The sequence below is a fragment of the Falco cherrug genome, chromosome 8 (genome assembly GCF_023634085.1).
Source record: "Falco cherrug isolate bFalChe1 chromosome 8, bFalChe1.pri, whole genome shotgun sequence".
Taxonomy (NCBI): Eukaryota; Metazoa; Chordata; class Aves; order Falconiformes; family Falconidae; genus Falco; species Falco cherrug.
In genome coordinates this window covers 26,149,355-26,169,828 of record NC_073704.1, presented here as the reverse complement: position 1 = coordinate 26,169,828, position 20,474 = coordinate 26,149,355, and the positions used below count along the sequence as shown (strand labels likewise).

Sequence of the window (20,474 nt, the reverse complement as noted above, 5' to 3'; positions counted from 1 at the left end):
CCGCCGGGGCCGGAAGTGACGTGCGGGCGCGAGAGCGGAAGCGGCGGCGCAGGCTCGGGCGGGTCCCCGGTGCGCGCAGCGGGCTCGGCTCCCTCCGGCCTCGGTGCCCTGAGAGCCCCTCCCCTCCCCGGCACCGACATGATCCTGCTCGAGGTCAACAACCGCATCATCGAGGAGACCCTCACGCTGAAGTTCGAGGGCGCGGCCGCCGGGTAGGATCGGGGGCGCTGGGACGGGACGGGCTTGACGGGCACGGGGGCGGCGGGGCTGGGCCGGGCCGGGGCTGCGGCCTGAGGGAAGGGCGGACGGCGGCTGGCGGGGGCAGGGCTGTGCCAGAGGCCCGGGCAGAGGGGAGGGCCTGGCGGGTGGTGGGGCGGGTGGTGCCTGTGTGGGATGGGGGCCCGTGGGAGGACAGGGCTGAGCGGGGCCGGGGGGAGCGCCGAGGCAGGGTGGAGGTCGGGGGATGGAGGGGCTGAGCTGGAGGAGGTGGTACGGGGGCGGGATGGGGGCTGGAGGAATGGTGACAAGGCAGGATGGGGGCCTGGAGAATGACGAGGGGTTGGCGCTGAGGTGGGGTGGGGGTCTGGGGAGCCAGAAGGGCAGAGCTGAGACAGGGTAGGGGTCTGCGAGGTGAGAGTGCTGGGAGGAGGGTCTGTACTGGGGGAGGGTGGTCTGGGCTGGGGTAACTGAGCTGGGGGCCGTGGAGTTGATCATAGCTTGGGCAGAGTGAAGGGCTGGGGGACGAGGGAGCAAAGTCAGACAGGCATAATCAGAGGGCAGAGTGGGGCTTGAACAGGTTGGTTAGTGCTGGGGTAGTGTGGCGGCCCAGGGAGGGAGGAGGCAGCTGGGGAGGGTATTGGAGATGGCGGTGCTGAGGTGGGCTGAGGGAGCAGAGCTGGAGAAGAGGGCCTGGGCAAGGAGGGAGTTGGGAAGGGGGAAAGGTAGTTTTCCAGGGATGTTTGCTTTGGGTAAAGCCGCATTTATAAGAACAGGCCCAGCATAGTGCCAGCACTGGTACAGAATGTGTGTGGGGAGCTGAGGAACAGGAAGCCTGTGTGTGGAGTTGTGGCCTCAGCCTTCTGCTTTGTGGGTGGGGAGCAGATTCCAGCCTGACCCCCTTTGCTTTCCAGAGCAGGAGGGATGTAGGCCCACAGCCCCTGGTGCCAGCCTGGTGGATGTCCTGGCCTAGGGGCATGGTTGGAGGTGCTGGTTTGCACCTGCATGTCTGGCTGGGACAGTTGAGTCCCTGGGGAGCTAGTGATTGTTTACTGCGAGTGTTGCACCAGGGCTATAAAGGTGCTTGTCTGAGCACAGCTTAGCTTGGAAGAGAGTCCCTTTCATATAAATGTCCTTATCTGTAGCCAAGCTCACTGTGCTGTCTGCTGGCGTGAGTAACACCAGGCACCTTTGTACGGAGACAAAGCCTTGAGAAGCAAAGCACAGTGGTGTTATCTCTAGGGTGGAGCCTGCCCTGGCACCTCAAATAGCATGGGCCAGGCTGCTCTGGGAAGGGACCCCACACACAGGCAGGTGCCTTTTTGTGTGTCACCTTTTCCTTCAGCGGCTTTTGAAGCTCTCAGCCTTTTATGTGCAGAACTTTGACAGAGGCCATTTCCTCTGCTTTCTCTTCTCAGTTGACTTGTTGCTTGAGTTTGGTTTTTTTTTCATAAAATAACCTCACAGACTGCACTGCCTTGCAGGATAGCTGAGCTGCTTGCAGGCTTCTTACTCTTCTTGAGCTTGATCATTTAATGCAACAAGTTTCCTTTCCCCAGAGCGCAGGCACCATGCTGGGAAGAGAGAGCTCCTGGGTGACTACTATGGTATTGCAGCTGCATCCATTAGAAAATATTATATGTACAGAGGTTAATAGTGTGCGTCAAAAATGCTCATTCATCACTAGTCTATACCAAGGCATTCTTCCTGCTGGAGAGAGAAGAATGTGCATGTGTCCCTGTGTTGGTGATGTGTAGGTGGTAGTCTGCAGCATTTAAATGCACCTTAAAACCCCAACTCTGTGTGACCAAAGCTGGACTTGCTCACTCTGCACCAGCCCACAGGCCCCCAAAATTTCCATTTCACAGTACAGCAAAGCCTCCTTGCTTCTGCATTGGCATGCTTGCATGACATACTGATTGTTCCTGGATCAATTCATAGTGCTGCTGATGGTGCTCTGCTTCTGCCTCTTACTCATCTATGGCGTGTTCTTTTCTTTAGATGTCATTTCTAGATAAGTTTTCTGTCTTGAGTGTGTTGCTGGAGGAGAGGAAGTTATTTACTTCTGCATTTTCTTCTCTGCTTATGCTGGGGCCCTCCTGTTCAGGCAAGCACAGGGTGGAGACAAAGTTCCAAGATGTGCAGGGAGGTGTATTTTTTTTTCTGTCCTGGTTTCAAGTCTTCTAGGGAATGGGTGTTACGCAGTGTTTATTCATATTAAATTTCTTTTCCCTCTGGCCACAGTTCTGGGGTCATTCCTGTGGCACCGAGCCTGGAGAAAGGAGGGGATTTCCTGTATTTCATGATTTTGGTGATGCCTTTCCCAAGGCTTGTCTTAGGAATGGACACAGGACAGTCAGGGCAAGGTCAGGCTTTGAGGGATTCGGCAACTGGGAGGAGTGAGTCTAGACACTGACAGAATTGGTTTTGCATTATTTGCTCTAAACCAAGACTGGGGCAGATGCACAGATTTGGCTGTAGCGGTTGTCTCAGAGCCAGGTGTGCCTGGTGGCTTCAGCACCAGGCTGGGAGTCAGGCAAGGTGAGGCTTATTTCCAAATCCTTTGCCAGAGGCTTGTTCTGTGACATGGGCTGTGTTGCTCCCCTCTGCTTCCCATGGCTGCATTGTGGCCATGATTCAGCGGGCTCCCTGCAGAACTCTTCTGGATGATCAGATGAGAGGCACTTCATATTTCACCTTATCGTATAGAATGAGGTCAAATTTAGAAGTTGGAGCTAATAACTGCTCATAATATTATTGTCGTATATTATATGTCAAAATCCACTCTGCGTGGAGGTCCATCAGCTGTCTCTGGAGTTCCCAGTGTGGAAGGTGCCTCGGCAGGGCTGCAGGGATCAGGCCTCGAGGCAGGGCCTAATCTATGTCTTGAGAGTCCTCCCTTGACAAGGTCCTTGGGGCTTGGCAGCATCCACCTGTAAACAGGGTAATTCCAAATTTATTTTGTTTTTGTGGGTAAACCCCATGGAAATATTACATCCTTGGACAGCCACCATTGAATGGTGGTATTTAGATCAAGGTAGTGACAGGTAATGGACTTCAATGCATCTGATTTTTTTCTTTATTTAATATTGTAATTTCTTGTTTTAAATCCATTTCCTTAAAACAACCACATTTTTAAATAAAAGGCCTAAAGCTACCAGAATCTGTTGAAATAACTGGAGTTAGAAATTTGCTGCTGAAACTTCCAAGCATTGAACTGCTGCAGTACCTGGGAACAAGCGTGTTAAAATGAGGCAGCTTGTGAGCTTTTGTAGGTGTCAAGAGAATAAAATGTTCCATAAGCTTTTGGCTAATTTATTTGGACTTAAGAAGTCACCTAGAAGCTGAAGTCATACTTGGGTTTTCCCATTTCTGATAGAAACCTGATGTGAGGGGATGAGCTCTACCAGTTGGAAGATTTTGTTTCTCATCATTGCTTCCCTTTGCTAACCACAAAGGAAAAAACCCACAACAAACAATTTAAGTATAAAACATTTTCATGCTTGTTCTCTGTACCTGGTACTTGTTCTGTTTAACACATGGGGAGGAACTGCCTCCCAAAACAGATTTGCTGTCCCATTTTGTCCTGCTCTAATTTAACTGACTCCAGTGAAAGTGTGGCACAAGGCTGCTTCACAGGGTGTTTGGTTTTCCAGCCATACATAGCTTGCTATAAATCTCTGATAAATTAATCACCTGCCTCAAACTGTTACTTAGTATTTATCTGCTGTGCAAAAGAAAACAAATTTGCATAGCTGGGGAACAGTGTGCTTTTTCCCTTGGTCGGGGTGGAGGGAAGAGAATCCTGAATTAAACCATTGGTTTCTTAATAGGTACAAATCTGCAGGGCTTCATGACTATTAGCTACATAGGAACACAGCTGAAGCTTGAACTTCCCTGATGTAGAGCAGTTCCTGTGAGATAGCTGGAGAGCTGGGCTGAAGCTGCACCCACGTGCTTTTTGGTATTTCCCATCTGTGGTCTCTTTGGTGCTAGTCAACTGTAGAGCTGAGCCTTTCAGACCAGCAGGCTGAGTGCTGGGTTGAAACGAGGTAGTGTGAACTTTGTGTTCATGATGTGACGTGTGTAAGTTCATTGTGGGGAGACCAAGTAGCATCTGGAGGCTGTCAGGCACGTTGGGAGGGTAGAGGAGCTTTGTGTCCTGCTAGGTATGACTGAGAAACATCCTGCAGGAGTGGCTGTGGTGATCTGTCGCTGTGGCACTTCAGGGGAGATCAGCAGCCCCACTGAAAAGAGAGGTTGCTCTTTGCCACCCCCTCCTTCTTGCTGACACAGGCATTGTTGTGGCTTCAGGGGAAGCAGGATTGGGGAAGTGACCTAGGCTAAAATTAAACAGGCAAAACTGGGTATTTTTAGCCCAGATGAGTTTTCTCATCTCATTCATTGTGTGAAGGCTGCGCAGCTGAGGAGCAGGGATCAGCCCTCCCTCCTTCAGCAGCAGTGGCAGGTGCTGGCTCAGTGTCCTCACAAGCCCAGCCTGGAGCTGCACACCTCCCCTAGCACATCCTCGCCTGCTGAAACAGCCTGCCTGACTCTGAGGAGCACTTGGATGATGTGGCTGGCAGAAAGCAGTATCCTTGGGTTCAGCATGGCATAGGTGGCACTAGTGGTAAACCTTGGCCATCCACATTGAGCATGTTGTAGGTGTTTGAGAGTAGCTCCTGGGCTGCCACAGCACATCTGGCTTCAGCCACCAGTGAAAGTGACTTTGCATTAATGATGGATTGTGAGCCACCTCTGTCCGGAACTAGGCAGTGCTCTGCTTTCAAGGAGTAGCACAAGGAACAGCATGGGAGAGCAGCCCAGATCTGCAGTGTTATGTTTTGCAAGTTGTTCTGTCATTGCTCCAGCCTCAGTTTTCATCTCAGGTTCCCAAGAGAGGCCTGCTCTGTATTATCCTCTGAGAATGGTTCTCACTACAGCCACTGGTGTTTGACACCAGAGAAAAGTGGGTATCAGTTGCTATACCAAAGAAGTGTAGTGAATGGTGTGTGCAAAATGAGGCTTTTCCCCAGAGACCTGCTGAGCGCTGGATCACCCTGGTGGGGAACTGTGGGCTACGTACCCGCAGCTGGAACGGAGATGTACAGGGCACAGACCTGGCTGGAAGTGGACCTGCCTGGACCTGCGTGCTGCAGCACCAGCTCGTGCCTTGTCCACTGGGAATCCCAATGCCTTCCTACCAGCCAGCCTCCTCCAGGCTGCCAGGCCCTCAGCGAGGGAGAAGCTTGAGCACGGAGGGGTCACCGAACCAAGAGAGGAGAAGTAGCAGGTATGGGGGCTGCCATACGCTACTTGGTGTTGCTCGCCTGACAGAGCACTCCTGTTCAAGTTCGTGGTGGGTGTGCTGCCAGAGCTATGGGAGCTCTTTGATTACATACGCTCCCGCAGCTTATGCAGAGTAGCTTTTGTTAGCTGAGCAGGGTCCGTGAATAGAAGAACTGTTCAGATAATTTTAGACATTGCTCATAATTTTTTTATTGGGGTGACCTTTCTCTGGTGAGAGCCTGCAGTCTGTCACTGAATCTGGCATGCTCTTGCCAAACTGTGTGTTGACTCTGGTGATCTGAAAGCTCTGCTCAGGGCTTTAAGCTTTGAAATACCCCCTTTCTTTCCCCCAGCCCCTCTCCTCTGGGGCAAGAGATTAGAATATCTGCATGCCTGCAGCTTTTAAAATAATTGCCATCCTCCTTTATTTGATACAGGTATTAACTGTGATGTGGGAGGTGCTTCAATATGGTTGTTGGCCTGTATAATTAGAGTCTTTGTTCTTCTGTACTTAGATTTGTTGTAACATTGGGCTAAGAGCCTCTGTGGCCTGAGAGTGAAGCGGGGGAGTCTGGAAGTTGTTTGAGTCAAAACTGAGGAAATGCTGTCAGAGAAAAAAAAAAAAAAGGTTTGCTGTTGCTCTAAAGTGCTCACTGGTGTCTCTCTGTGGGCAGTGTGGCTTTTCATGGATGTTCTGCTGGGGTGAAAAATCTGATCTAGAGCTGGCTCTGTATTAGATAGACAGACCATAGGAACCATTTGGAGACAAGTAGGAGGAATGTGGGCAAGAAGACATAAAACCTGTCAGGGTCTTCTATTGTTAAAAGCAGAGAGTAGGTGGGATTTGGTGTGGATTTTTACTTCAGACCTGGTAAGTGTTATCAGAAAGCAGACCGCTGCTGCTGCTTAGAACAGCTGCCATTTTAGCATCTGAGTTCAGGCAGGGTTTTGCAGAAAGGCCTGGTCTGGATTTGGTGTTTAGCGCAGAGAGGAGCCATCTCAGTTATTCCCTATGTGAGCTGGTTTTATTGTCCATTTGGGACAGAGGGTAGCAAACAGGGAAGGTCGCTGGGGGAGGCTATGTTTCAGGTAGCATTGGCGGTAAGGAGCTTGCAGGAGTCGCAGCAGTTCTCTGCCCAAGGAGCGGATGGGCTGTACTGTCTGAGATCCTCTGAGCTTAACCAGGCTTAGTCTGGTTCTCAGAGAGACTTGAATCAGGGGTGGAAGTGAACCCCAAATGAGGTCCTGGCTGCCCAGAACCCTGCTTCAAAGTAAACCACAAAAAGGATGGCTGGGGTTTACAGTCACTCTGCACAGAGCTGCTAAACTGCTAATTCTCACCATAGGTGTGGATGGGTCTCATCACTGAGGCAGGGGACACTGGAGCATGCTAAATGTTGTGAAATTGCTTGGAGGGGGGAATTACAGATTTAATATTATAACAGCGCTTTGGGGAAAAATACAGCACTGGACCAGGCAGAGCCCTTTGGGATCGTGCCAGTAACCTGATGGTAACCAGTACCCAGCCTGCAGTGGTGCAGCCCTGGTGCCAGGCCTACTGCATCCCCTGCTCCAAGCCTTCACCTGCCCAAGAGCAGGGTGGGCTGGGAGGGCTAAACACCAAGAGGACATGCTGTGCCTCTGCGGGGTGTTCAGCACGTTCCTGCTGCTGTTTCTGTTGGTGGAAGGTCAAGGGGAAGTGATGACATGCGCAAGTCTGCTGTGAGTCCAGAAGCCGCGGGAGGCTGGAGGTGAGAGCTCCTCTCTCTTCTGCCTGGGGAATTCTTGATGGGGGAACAATTCAGGTAGCAAAATGGGTGATTTTTCTGTTGTACAAACGTTTTAAGTAGCCAGGATAGCTTTGGTAAGGTGAGCCAGAGAGATAAATAGAAGCACTTTAAACTTTGGGCTTATAAGACTGCTGAACTGTGAAGGGCTACGAGAGCTCGCTTTGCTCCCAGTCACACTTCTGATACTCTTACCTGTCCTCCCCTGGGCCAGGCCAGGCCTGGGTTACTTAAGCGTGTGCCAGGCAAGGCAGAAAAAACACCCTGCAGTAGATGACAGGGCCAGCGCGGCTGCAAGGAGCTCTGTATGCAGCTCACGTGAGCACTCGCTTCACTGATGCTGTGCCGGGAAGCAGTTGAATATTCAGCACACCAAAGTTCTGCCCAGTTACCTGCTTTTCCTTTAAATATCTCCCCTCCTCAAAATCCCCCAGTACAAGAATTGAGCTACTTGGGAAATCAGTGTTACAGTAACTTCTTTAAGAAATCATGCTTGCACGATGAAAGGTTCAAAAATGGGGCTGTGTTAGAGGTAGGCTTTTGTGTGCAGAACAAAGGCTCTCCTGCAGAGCCATTAACCGACTTTGGGTACATGGTCTCACACAGCTTCTTAAATAATGTGACCAGTGATCTTCTGCCTTCCCCTGGGGTACTGGGTGAGTGAGCAGGGGAATCGTTGTCCTTCCTAGGTAAAACTACTTCAGTGCGCTGGCTGTCAGTCTTCCCTGTGTTGCTGAGAGGGAGGTGCTGTGTTTAGGGGCTCTGCTGGGAGCTGGGGCTCTGGGAGGCGTCAGCTCCATGTGCATGGGGAATGGGGTTTGAATGGTGTAATTCTGAGAAAATGGAACAATGATTTAAGGATGTGTCCTCTTTAATATTCCTAGCTCTCGTGTGCCTGACTGTGCTATCTTTAAAGCTTCCTACATAGGTTTCTTTTTTTATAAAAATTTATACTGCCATCCAAGCTGATTCCCAAGTCTGAGTGTGGTACTCTAAAAGAAGAAACATGTCTGCATTGACTGACCTAGTGGGATCAGCAGGATTTTCTTTTATTTCTGCTCTGAGCAGTACTCGGTGAGCTGAACTGACTTGGATGTGGCTTGGGGAATTGCTCCCCTTTCCAAGAGCCTGGGTTAAACATGCAGCCAGGGATGCCTGCTAAGCCTCTGTCTCAGGCCCAGCTGGGAAGGGGAGATGACAGAAGAGAGGTCACAAGTAGCTGGCACAGCTCTTAAACTAAAGGACCTGCCTTGGGTGCACTCGCTCAGCTTCTTTCAAGCGTGTGGTTTTTGTCTTCAGCAGTGCTGCACAAAAGACAGAGGCTCTCCAGCCTCCCGACAAAAAGGTCTGTTGCTTTTCACAGCTAATAACTTTCAAGAAGCAGCCACACCTCATCGTTTCCACTTAGGATCTCTGGCTGGAAGTTAATTCCTCCCTTTCCACCTGAGTAAAATGTTGCTAACACAATGCATGGTCTGGGATCAGTGCTGTTCTGTGCCTTGGTCTCCCTGCATTGCCCATCTTGAGATTTAGCACATCACGGTCATTCCTGGCTTCCAGGAATGAGGCTGTCTGCAAAAAAGCTGATGGAAGAATAGTGCTTTCTGCTGGGGGCGGGGGGGAAGTCATTAAAACCTTTCCAGAATATGGTGAGGGAAATTAGAGTCATTGCTCCCCCGCCTTTCTCTGTGTATGTACTGAGGTGTAGCTAGTACCTAGCAGCATGTACGTGTGTGGACAGAGCAATATTTGGTGAAAAGGTTGAAGCTGGTCTCTGGGAAGCAGCAGCATAGTTGAGGCCACAAGGCTGTCTCAACACACTGGCTTTGGTTTGAGGAGTTATTTCAGTACATTGGTTCAGGTGGGTGTGAATGAACTGCTTTAGAGGCTAGATTTGTTAGCAACAGCCATTAGCCTGTACTTTGTTTAATGTCAACTGCTTTTGAAAAGTAAGTGGAGATACACAGTGAAACAGCTGCATTTTTATCCTATTCTCATTTTTCCACCCCTGCTGTCATTGATGGAGACCTTTGCATTGCTCCCTGTTGGAGAATGGCCTATTAATACTAGTCCCCTCAGAGCTGCTGAAGCAGTTTATAGTGCCAGTTCCAACAAAATCACTTTTCAGAAGCAGTTACATCTTTCACAGGATCCTAATCTACAAATCGTGGACAAACTGGCAAATAGGGTCTGTTAAGATGTTGTGAAATCTTCATACCCACAACATAAGACATGATGTGCCTTTGGCTTGCAAGGTGCTCTTGTTGCTGATGAGAGGATCCCAAAGACCACACTGGGCAGTGTTACAGCAAACCCAGATGTACAGTTTTCCTGCAGAGGTAGTTGGCATAGTATTGGGGTATTTTGGAAGGGATGTGCTGGGTGCGGGATGAAATGCACATCTGGAAAGTTTCCTTCTGTGGTTCACTCCTAGCCCCAAACTTGCAGAAGGGTCCTCTCTGTGAGTGAGTTATATCAGTGTGTTTGTAGAGTTGCTGTTGATGGCAAAGGTGGCACTGCGTCTGGAAGGATTGTTCAGTCTCTAAGGCCCTTCCATGAACTAGTATCGCAGGAACTTACAAAGGAGCCTCTGTCCCCAAACCTGGATTGTGGCTGTTCTCTGTGGAGAATGTGCTTGTTAAACTCCATAGTGACAATTAGCTTTTTCAAACATTCCTAACTGGAAATCTGCTATCTCAAAATCTATTAATAAGCTACAAATAATAACAGTCTCTGCCAGCTTCAAGACCTATTTCCTATCATCTAAGGTAGAACTGGTGGGTACAGGAATGAGGAGAATTTGAAGATCCCTTGTTGAAGGTTACCTGCTGGTTGAACAGCAGGAGACAGAGGGGTTTTCAGGTAGAGCTGCTTGTGAGAAATAAAGCATTGGAAATTAATCCTCTTTTCTTCACAGCTTGGAGGCTGCTGTTTGCATTCTCATTTACCTCCTTTGTTTTCTTTGCTTTTTAGAAATAAACCAGAGGCAGTAGAAGTAACATTTGCAGGTAAGCTCTGCAGCTCTCTTGACTTCTCTGAAAAAAAGGGCTGGCTCAAGTAGTCTGCCCACGGTTATGCCTGCTGTGGGGCACTGCAGCAGGGGGCGGAGAGCCATGCAGGGACAGATGGTGTGGGCACCCCGCAGCCTTCCCAGAGCTGGGGCTTTGTCAGCGTCCCCACAATTTTCTCTGTCCATTCACCTTCCCTGGGACTTTCTCCACAGCAGTGAGTTCAGTGGTGGCAGAGCTATCTTTGGTGTGGTTTTGTTACCTAGCTCTTCTTTTTTACCTCGTGTATTCTCCAGTCCTGCCCTTGATGCTACTTGTCATTAGGTCTTTAGCACCATCTGGTTTGGGTTGTTAGAAAGCTGGCTCAGGGTGACAGGCAAGATGAATTCATCACCTGAAGTTTACTCTCCAGGACAAGAAGTGCCAAGGAATTTCAAGTGCTCCTTCAGCAACCGATTTTTTGCTTCTGTTATCAAAAATCTTTGTAAGCTGCAGAGCTCCATGGGGAAGTAGAGCTTGCTAGGTAGCTGGAGGGTTGCCTTTCCCTGCCTCCTGCCCTCTCTGCCCAGTCTGCAGTGAAGTGGAAGCTGTCTCAGCAGGCAGCAGCTGAGATGCCTTTGCTGGCAGAGATGTTTTCCCCTCCAGGCTGCAGCTCTGGCCCGGTGGCCTTGTCAGTTACTTTCTGTGCTGGCCATCCAGAAGGCTCCAATCTCTGTGTGTCTGTATCCTCGTGTGTTGAGCATAAGCAGATTTTCCAGGGATACTAAATGACAGTAGACTAAAACTTTAGATGATGGACAGGTGTCAAAACTGTTTCAGCTCTTTCAATGGTAACAGGTCTCCCTACATGACATTACCGCTTTCTTTAATTATGGGTTTCTCTCTTGGTGTATGTGTGAGGGCTGGAGCAGGGGGAACAGTGTCTCTTTATGCAGTTCCTGGAACATGTAGGGAAAACCTTCCTCAGAAATAGGAATTGGCTCCTGTTCCCTCACATTTCTTTTGCTTGCTTCATAGACTTTGATGGAGTCCTTTACCATATTTCAAACCCCAATGGAGACAAGACAAAAGTGATGGTCAGTATTTCTCTGAAATTCTACAAGGAACTCCAGGAACATGGTGCTGATGAGGTGAGCATCTCTGGGTCTTGAGCCTACAAATACTGTCTTTAGTGTAGCCAATGTCTTTGCAATGTTGATGGATCTAACATCCAACCCTTAGAGAAGCACCTGTGCTCCCATCTCACAGTGGTCAAAGGAGCAGCCCTGGGCCAACCAGGAGTCCCACTTTGCTGGAAGACAAGGGCAGAGTGTGTTCACACACTCTCATGAATAAAAAGCCATCTTATATGACCCTGCAGCCTGAAAGTCAAAAGACATCACAAGTTTTGAAAGTCCAAATGAATGTGAGGCCTGGGCACATAGAAATAGTTTCCCTGACTGATGTGCTGAGTCCACAAGTTGAAGGCAGGCACCAAGGCAAATCCTTGCTGCTGTTCCTACTCTAACCATGTTTGAGAGCAAGTGATGGGCTCCTGCTGTGTGTGGCAGATCATGATCTGCAGACTGGTTCCCTTTTGTCTGCTGCTGTGTGAAGCAGTTGGTTCAGTTCCTGTTGAATGGGCCGGGGCTGTGGAGAGCCATTTATGGTAGAAAGACGGAGCCTGTCTGAGCTGTGGTTGGGTGCTGAGGCAGGAAGTATGACTCAGTTCCTGAGTCAGTTTTCAAATCTCCACATAGTAGCAAATGAGGTTCACCCAAGGCTCTTAAGCAGGCTTTTGCCTCTGGGTGCCTGTCCTTGGAGGAAAACAAGGAAACTGCTCCATGAGTTTGAGTCTGGTGGAAAACAGGTGGTTTGAACCCGAAGTAAATTCCTGTGAGTTGCTGCAAGACATACCGAAGTCAGAATAAATACGTTTGAGTGTCCTCCTTTCCTGGTTCCTTGTGCAGAGCTTTCTAGGAGCAGCATTGCCTGCTACTGAAAGGTACCGCTGCTGGCAAACAAGAGAGTCAAGCAGCCCAAATGGTGGAACTCCCACAACATATTTAGTGAGGATCAATATGGATTGATCCCAAGATAACTGCTGTGGTGGGTGAGTGGCCGATGCCACTATGCACCAGCAGCCATCATGGTGGTTGGTTGAAGGCAACTTCCCAGGTTTTTAGGGTGAAAATGGGATCTCTGTAGAACTGCCTTGGGAGTGCTGACTAAATAGAAATTACACTTTTAAATTGCCAGTTAGCAAACTGTTGCTTTCTGTGCTTCCCTGGAGATGATGGAGCTTGCTTCTGCTCCATCTTTGGTGAAACTCCACTGTGAGGAGCGCAAAGTGGGGTTCCTGCTAAGAGCATCTCCCTGGGCTGCAGCAGGCAGGCAGGCTCTCTGCTGAAAGAAGGTTTTTGACATGCAGAGAACCTGTGCATCCTCTCTGCATGGTGGTGGGTGTCATCCCAGGAGAGCCAGTTCTGCCACAGCATTATTGTGTTCTCTGTGAAATATCTCCTGTTCCCAGCCCCCTCATTGACACAGAGCTATGGCTCAGTTGAAAATTGCCATTGATGTAAAATTCAGCAGTGATTACGTTTGAATAAAGGTTTTTGCTGTGCTGTAGGCGGCTCTGCTTCTGGGAGGCATCCAAGCTGCTTGGCAGTCTCCTCTCCATCCCCATCTGTCCCTTGCAGTAGGCTGAGACAGGGTGGGTGATCGCCCAGCCATGCGGTACATGACCCCCGCTCTGAATTTGCCTTCCCACAAGGAGAGGGACGGGGCACACTTTGCATCTGCCTTTGAATGGGAAGAAGGGTTTGTAGCCCTTAGATCTGTTGTGTCAAGCTCTGCTACAGTTCTCCTTTGAAGTTATGGGGTGTATGGAGGGGTTTTCTACCCCATACAAGTTCAAGACTAGCAAGAACTTTAAAAAGTTCCAGCTCTCAGTCCTGTCCTGCAGTGCATCCCCTGTCAGTGGCGGTTTAGGGAGCTACACCTAGAGCAGGAGCAGCCAGTAATACTAGAAGCAGATGACTTAGTATTTGTCCAAGTTCACTTAGACTAAGAGAGGCAGATGCTGTAATTTGATGTTTCTAAATGAAGACCGCACATGGCCTGGGCTTTGCAGGAGGAAACAACCCTGACAGCTTATGCTTTCAATGTTTAATTTCTTTCCTAGGTATTGAAGAAAGTCTATGGAAGCTACTTGGTAAATCCTGAATCAGGTAACCCTGGGGTAACATTTACTCTTCATGTGTGTGAATGCAATTCCAAAATTACTTCAGTCACTTCAGAAATGCTCAAATGAAGGCTGCACTTCAAGAGCTTGGTATCTGGGGCTCTCTGTACCATGAATGACAATATAAAAGGTGGCTCAAGTAAGTCAGGGCTGCAGTAGCTTGCAGCACAGGCTGTAATTCGTGATGCAGTCCTCCTCTGGGAAGCCTCTGTTCCTCACAGTTGGGGTCTTTGTTCTTCTCAAAGACGCTTTGTGAGACACAGGAAAACCATGGTTACCTGTGACAGCATCTCTTCCTACTCACTGCAAAAACTTGGGAGCAGCTGAGCTGGCACTTGTGTCTGGGAGCTCAGGAAGGAGCTCCAGGTGTGTTGCCATGGCTTCTGATGATACTTGGGGTAGGAAACACTCACTCCTGGGGCTTCTGGGAGGGCTTAAGGCAAAGGTGGGACTATATATGTCTCTTTTGGAAAATGTCTCTGACTTCATTAAGGCCTTGCGTAGATAATTAAGGTTAGTGGCTGTCCCTCCTAGGTTACAATGTCTCTTTGCTCTACGACCTGGAGAACCTTCCCGCAGACAAGGATGCTATCGTGCACCAAGCTGGCATGTTGAAGCGCAACTGCTTTGCTTCAGTCTTTGAGAAGTATTTCAAATTCCAGGAAGAGGGCAAAGAAGGAGAAAAAAGGGCTGTCATCCACTACAGGGACGATGAGACAATGTAAGTGTTCAAACCAAGCAGTACAGGAGTTTGCCAGCTGTAGGTTGTGGTGGAAAGTCAGGAAATCATACTGCTCTGTACTTTGTCAGGGTAATAAGGGCCTGTCCTAGGCTGTCAGAATTATCCAGTGAGGGCAGTGCTCATCCCTCAGGCTGCAGGGTGTTAAACAAGAGTCTCTTGTTAGTGCCAGCACTTGTGGCTGCATGCAGGAGAGGAATTGGCCGCTCCCAACAGAAATGTTTTGCTCCCTGTAAATACTGTCTTGAGGGAGGGGAAATTTTCAGCAGCCAGGCCTGTGAATGATTGTTGTATCTGCTTGACCTCGTCACACGGTTGCTTCCTCATCCAGTTGTACTTCTTGGCTCTGGTTCACAGCTCGATTCTCCTCTCTCACTCATCTGCAGGTATGTTGAGGCAAAAAAGGACCGTGTCACAGTTGTGTTCAGCACAGTATTTAAGGATGACGATGATGTGGTGATCGGAAAGGTGTTTATGCAGGTATGGAAACTGAATTGTGGGGAAAGGGTCTGGTCCTCAGTTCAGATGTCTTGTTGCTTGAAAGAAGCATTGCCAAAACAAGCAGATGTTAGGCTGAAGTGAGCTCACAGGCAGCTTAACGCACATAAATGCTTTCTTTGCAGGGCTCCAAGCTGCACTGGGATGGCATAGGCAGTGTATTTTCAAATCCAGACACATGCATTGGCATCTTTTATTATCAATGGTCTTGTTCATGTGGGCAATTAAAGATATTACCTGTTACAGATGAGAAACACCGTGGTGAATACTTCAGTATCCACCTTGAGGCCCTGTAGTGCAGCTGGCTGTGGTGTGGGGATTGCCAGCCAGCTGAGGAGCTGAGCATGGTGGGGAGGCTGTAGAGGCAGAAGAAGGGGTGAGATGGTGCTGAGAGTTGTCTTCACCTTGAAGTTTGTTCCTGCTAATGTTCAAACGCTGTAGAGAGACTCCACAGCTCAGTGTGGCTGCTCTCACGTGCCATGATGGTCTCTTGAATCCAAGCTTTGCAAAGCTATGAATTTGCTTAGTTTGCAAATAGATTGCTTTAATCTGTCATGATAATGCCAAGTACCTCTGGATTCAGCTACTCTTTGCAATTGCCATTCAGCCAGGAAGCATTCAGAAGCCCGTAGTAAACGCTTTGCATGTCTCTTAGTGACTGCGTGCAGCCTGTGGTGATTGAGACGTTTGTTTACAGCTGAGGAAGGTTCAGTGCATGTTGGTGCATGTGTTCATCCATGTCGCTGGCCCACCTAGCTCACTTGTGTCTGCTGAAGCACCTGAGCAGCTTCCTGCGCAGTCATGGCCACGGAGCAGGGCCCTGCAGGGTGTTCCCAGGGCTAGAGGAGCTTTATTTAGCCTATCCATTCAGGGGTACAAGGCTGTACTGCTGACAGGCTTGTGGACAGCAAGTTACTGTCCCAGTTTGCTGGATACCAGTTTACCTGTACTGGGAATCACTAGGGCGGTGTCTGTTGTGATGGGAGTCTCATCTTGCAGTTCTGCTCTCTGTGTTCTTTAGCCATGGGCAAGGCATCTTCTCTGGCTTTGAGGTTTTCCCCACCAGCATATCCCACAGCCTGGAATTTAGCTTTTAAAACACTGAAGGAGGATGAGGTGAACAAAACAGGGTTTGTGAGGCTCCCGGGGAGGTGGCAGGGTTTCAAGGCAGCAGCTGTCCCAGAGTATCCATGTCCCAAGTTCTTAGTTTTTACAACAGCAAACCCTGCTCCTGCCCAGCCACAAGAATTTCCACTCTGAGTCACGCTGCCTCCTTCCCTCCAGCTATTGCTCTTGCGTAACGCAGCCCAGTCGCACATGGTGGCTGCTTATCTGGGCTGTCATGGAGAAAATCTGACCATTAACTAACCAGTGAAGCCATTTGAAGTACTTCACCCTCTGGCATAAGTAGGCGAAGTGCAAGCTAAGCATTTTGTTAAGGAAACCACAGTGAACTACTCAGTTCTCTAAAAAGGGCACAGATGCTCCTGCCCTTCCCAGGGTGAGCTGTGCTCAGAAGGGAGGAGAGGCCAAGGTGGCTGATGTGTAGCTTGGGCTGGGGGTCTGTGAGGCAGAGGAGAGGCTGCCCTGTCTTGGGGCAGGAGAATGGTGTCTGGACTTTCCCAGCCCGGCATAGGGACAGTCCTGTAAGTCCTGAAATGCGGAGCCAGTTCATTTCATGTGAGGTGGGGTCATGCTGCTGTCAGGTTCCCTGGCAGAAGTGATCTGTTGTTTCAAGGTGTGGAGAAGCGTTAGGAAGAGCAGGCTTTGCACATAATCTTCAAACCCTATAGGTGCCTTCTAATGCCTAGACAAAGACTCCTGGTGGGAGATGCTTTCTCACATGGAAGAGTCTTTACACTAGGTGCAATGGAGACCTTGCAGCCCTTTCTGAGAATTTCCTTTCCTTTGGGATGATGGGCACTGCCTGCTTTCCCTGGAAGCATTGATGGTCTTGACTTTCTGGCAGGAGCTGTGCTGTCTCATGCGTTTGCTGAGACGGGGGTGTCCCTTCCACAAAACACCCGTGGCAGGAAGTGCAAGGCTGAAAGTCACCCCAACTGAGGGGCTGTGCTAGGGCCACGTGCAAACCCAGGACAGCTGTGCATTTTGGTCTGGTTTAGCTGGGAAAAAGGATTGTTTTCCCAAGGTTTGGCCTGATGGATTAATCCCATTCAGGGAAAACAGGGAAACCTCCTGCTCAGCTGCCCTGCAGGAGTGTCCAGTGGGCATGGGGAAATCCCATTTGCTTTCCTAGTGTGTTGCTGGACTGTCACAGTGGGACTCACCTTCAACTTTGTCTTGTTCAGGAGTTCAAGGAGGGTCGCCGGGCCAGTCACACAGCCCCACAAGTGCTCTTCAGCCACAGGGAGCCGCCCTTGGAGCTGAAAGACACAGACGCAGCTGTTGGCGACAATATTGGCTACATCACCTTTGGTAAGCAGGCAGCTCTGAGGCCTGGGAACACTCGGGGAGGAGAGAGGTTCCTGCTGCCGCATGAAGGAATTCACCTTCCCTGAGTGTTCAAGTTGGTCATTGAAGGCTGAAGGGACTCTGGAGTTGGATTCTGTGTTGTCTGTCCCCTTTGGTGTGTCCCTTTGCTGTACTGGGTCACCTCAGCTCTGCTCAAGGTGTGGAAGTAGACAGTGAGCTATTTAGTGTCTGCCTACAAAATAAATTCAGCATTTGGAAGCAAGGGAAGAGTAGCTTTGCTGCAGTACTGTGGAAACTGGATGTTTCCTGTGGGAGGTTTCATGTGAGTGTATTTGTAGCTTGTCCAGCTGCAGGCATCTGTGTGGTGCTTGATAAGCAATCGGAGAGTGGGACAGTGAGTTCTGCTTCTCCAGCTGTGCCTCTTTGCTCTGGGTCAAACACTTCCATCTCTTAAAGAGCCACTTTCCCCTGCCTGCGGAGGTGCTGGCCAGCAGTCACCACTTCCTCCTGGGCAGCAGTGCTGAAGGCTGAGCCAATTCCAAACCCTGCCCTGTTCAAAGGAAAAGGTCTTTTCCAGAGAAACTGGAGATCGTCATCCAGACAAAAAGGTCTTTCAGGCCTTGGATCTGAGTTGCTTAGCACAGCAGCAGCCTCTGGAAAGAGCAAGCCACCAGGCCCCTGCAGTAATCGAGTCTGGTTCTGTCATGGGGCCAGCAAGCTGGTCAAGGGTAGACTGGATCTTGAAATCAGTTGAGCAGCCTGGCTGCCCTTGTCTGCCTCTTAACTCTCTCCTCCATTTGCTGCTCCAAAGTACTGAAGTAGCATCATGCAGTTTCCTACAGTGCCATCATCTCTGGGCACTTGGCCTTGCCGGCATCCTCCAGAGTGCACAGCTGTGTCCAGGCTGCTGCGGGAGACATGGAAAAGTGCTGCTAAGCCCTGTGTTTAAAATCACAAGTGCTGCTTAATCTTTATATTGTGTCATAGTAAAGGGCTCTTTGTAGAGAGCCAAGTAGGTGTTCAGAGCAGCACACCCTGAAGCCTCCAGTACTGGAGGAACGTGAAGCCCTTTGGTAGCCTCAGGAGGCACTAACAGTTTGTATCGCTCTCTTTTAGTGCTGTTCCCCCGTCACACCAATGCTGCTGCCAGAGACAACACCATAAACCTGATCCACACATTCCGGGACTACCTGCACTATCACATCAAGTGCTCAAAGGTACTGAGGGGATGGGGGATACAGGGTAGCTTCAGCCCATCCAACCGGGGTGCTGCAGCGGAGGAGCCACAGGGCAGAGGTGCCCCCCTGAGAACTCACTGGGGTCTGGCATTGCCCTCCCCAGTCATGCAGGGGGGGCAAGTGATGCATTATCCCCTTCTCCCTGCTCTTTGGCACAGGCAGTGCCTGTTTGCTTCCCATCGTAGCAGCGAAGTAGAATTTTTTTTTTTCCCCTTTTTGGATCTGGTTTCCTTTCTGAGAACAGGAGGGCAGTTGTTCAGAGAGACCTGGCTTTGACCAGGGCTCAGGCAGCCATTTTCACCGTTGCCTCCTGAACTCCCCTCACAGCACCATGGCCATGCAAAGCTAGGTGCTTTCCCAGCAAGCAGAAAGATAGCTCCTGCCCTGTGTCCTGAAATCTCAGCTATGAATACAGGATCCTGACAGGTCCCCATTTTGTCCTTACAAAACGCAGGCCTATATTCACACACGTATGAGGGCAAAAACATCGGATTTCCTCAAGGTGCTGAACCGTGCCCGTCCAGATGCAGAGAAAAAAGAAATGAAAACAATCACGTGAGTAGCACAGCGAGGCCCAGCTCCCTGGGCTTCTCAGCCAGCCATGAGCTTGCTCCTTCTCAGCTTGACGTAATCCGGTCTGGGGAGGACTGGGATGCTGTGGGGGTCACCAGACCAGGGCTTGATGTGCTGGGACCCCATCTGAGAGAGAAGGAGGGTGTTTCACAGTCAAGTGCTTGCTTGGGTGTCTTGAGGTGACTGGACTCCCAGGACCCCTGGTGCTCCCTCCGCCACAGTCACTTACTGCCTCACATGTCCTTTGAGGAGCTGGGGCTGTGGCGAATCCTGTACGGGCAGGTGCTATGTGAAAGGCTTGTACACAGCTCTGCGAGCCCCAGTGTCTCCGCTGCGTGTGTGTCCCCGGGCCTGTCCATGTGGCATTCGTGGGGCTTTTCCCCTGTTGTGTTAAACATGGTTGAACAGCTCTGGGGGCAGCTCCAGCTCACGGCGGGGCCGGGGGAGGGTGGCCCCGTGCTTCCCGGGGGTTTGTGGGCACTGGAACAGGTTCCTCCTGCCTGGTGCGTGTGCAGCTCCTTGGAGCCCCTGGCCAGCAGGTGGTTGGGGCCAGGAGCGCTCCCAGGCCACCACGCTGACTGGCCAGCTGGCTCCCTCTTGTGAATAAAACAGCCCAGAGGGAAGTGGGCGGAGAAGAGTTGTGTGAACGTGTTTCCCTCGGGTCCTTTACCCTTTGCTCATCCCAGAGGCCCCCTGGTGTCCTTTCGCTGTGTGTCCTGGCATGTCCCCTTAGTTGTTCTGCTCTGGGGCCACGGGGTTGTCCCCTCTGTGAAAGCCAGCCCTTCCCCATAGCCCCGTGACCTGGTTCCGCAGCTATAAACGCCTGTGAGCTCTGAACCAGCGGTGCCTGCCTGGCTTTGAGAGCTCGGTGCAAGTATATGCCCCACCAAAAGCCCTGTAGCTGCCCTGGGGGACCCCAAAACAGCTGGGGACTGTGCTGACCTCTTTCTGCATTCTTTCAGGGGGAAGACGTTCACAACCCGTTAACGCCAGGGTCACTGAAGCTGCCGTGGAGGACAAAGGTTGGGGCACTTGCTACCCGATAATCGTAGCTTTTAATGTTGCACCTCTGTGGGCTCATAAGGAATTCAAGCAATCGGGGTCTGTTTGTACGACAGTTTGGGGAGTAATCTGCAGAAACGAGCTGTGCTTGCGAGGACTCGATCGTTCCAAGAAACAAAACCTTAATTCCAGTTTGATTGACTTAATTTCTTTTCTTTTTTAATTTTTTTTTTTCTTTTCAAGCTGTTTCGCTTTGCAATATGTTACCGGAAATAAGTTGCAGTATTTCTTATGAGAATAATGCAATATTAACTTGTTTTCTTCTGAGTATTTGAGTTCAAAACTCCTGTATCTGAAGAAATACTGTTGGGGTTCATTAATAAAGGAGATCTTTCTATCTTAAGGGGCTGTGGGGCTTTGGCTTGTCAATGCATGTGGCCTTGCCCCCAGAAGGGGTATTTGGAT

At 50.1% G+C, this 20,474-nt stretch overlaps 1 protein-coding gene across 2 annotated transcripts; it reads left to right on the top strand.

Moving 5' to 3' along the window:
• Positions 1–7: 7 nt before the first annotated feature.
• On the top strand, positions 8–20,412 carry ARPC2 (actin related protein 2/3 complex subunit 2). Of its 2 annotated transcripts, XM_055717554.1 has the most exons (10): positions 8–212; positions 10,266–10,300; positions 11,318–11,430; positions 13,467–13,512; positions 14,061–14,247; positions 14,652–14,745; positions 17,073–17,199; positions 18,313–18,413; positions 18,889–18,989; positions 19,970–20,412. In XM_055717554.1, exons 1-10 carry the CDS (start codon positions 139–141, stop codon positions 19,992–19,994), a joined length of 903 nt encoding a protein of 300 aa, XP_055573529.1. In that variant the 5' UTR covers positions 8–138; the 3' UTR covers positions 19,995–20,412. The 2 variants fall into 2 exon arrangements, with proteins under 2 accessions (XP_055573529.1, XP_055573530.1); XM_055717555.1 differs by lacking the exon at positions 10,266–10,300 and having other exon boundaries at positions 66–212.
• Positions 20,413–20,474: the final 62 nt, after the last annotated feature.

Bases quoted from the DNA above. Each gene is read 5' to 3' on its own strand.
- ARPC2 (XM_055717554.1), top strand. From the start codon at position 139: ATGATCCTGCTCGAGGTCAACAACCGCATCATCGAGGAGACCCTCACG. The intron at 14,746-17,072 runs GTATGGAAACTG...TGTCTTGTTCAG, and splicing joins TCGGAAAGGTGTTTATGCAG to GAGTTCAAGGAGGGTCGCCG. The intron at 18,990-19,969 runs GTGAGTAGCACA...GCATTCTTTCAG, and splicing joins AAAGAAATGAAAACAATCAC to GGGGAAGACGTTCACAACCC.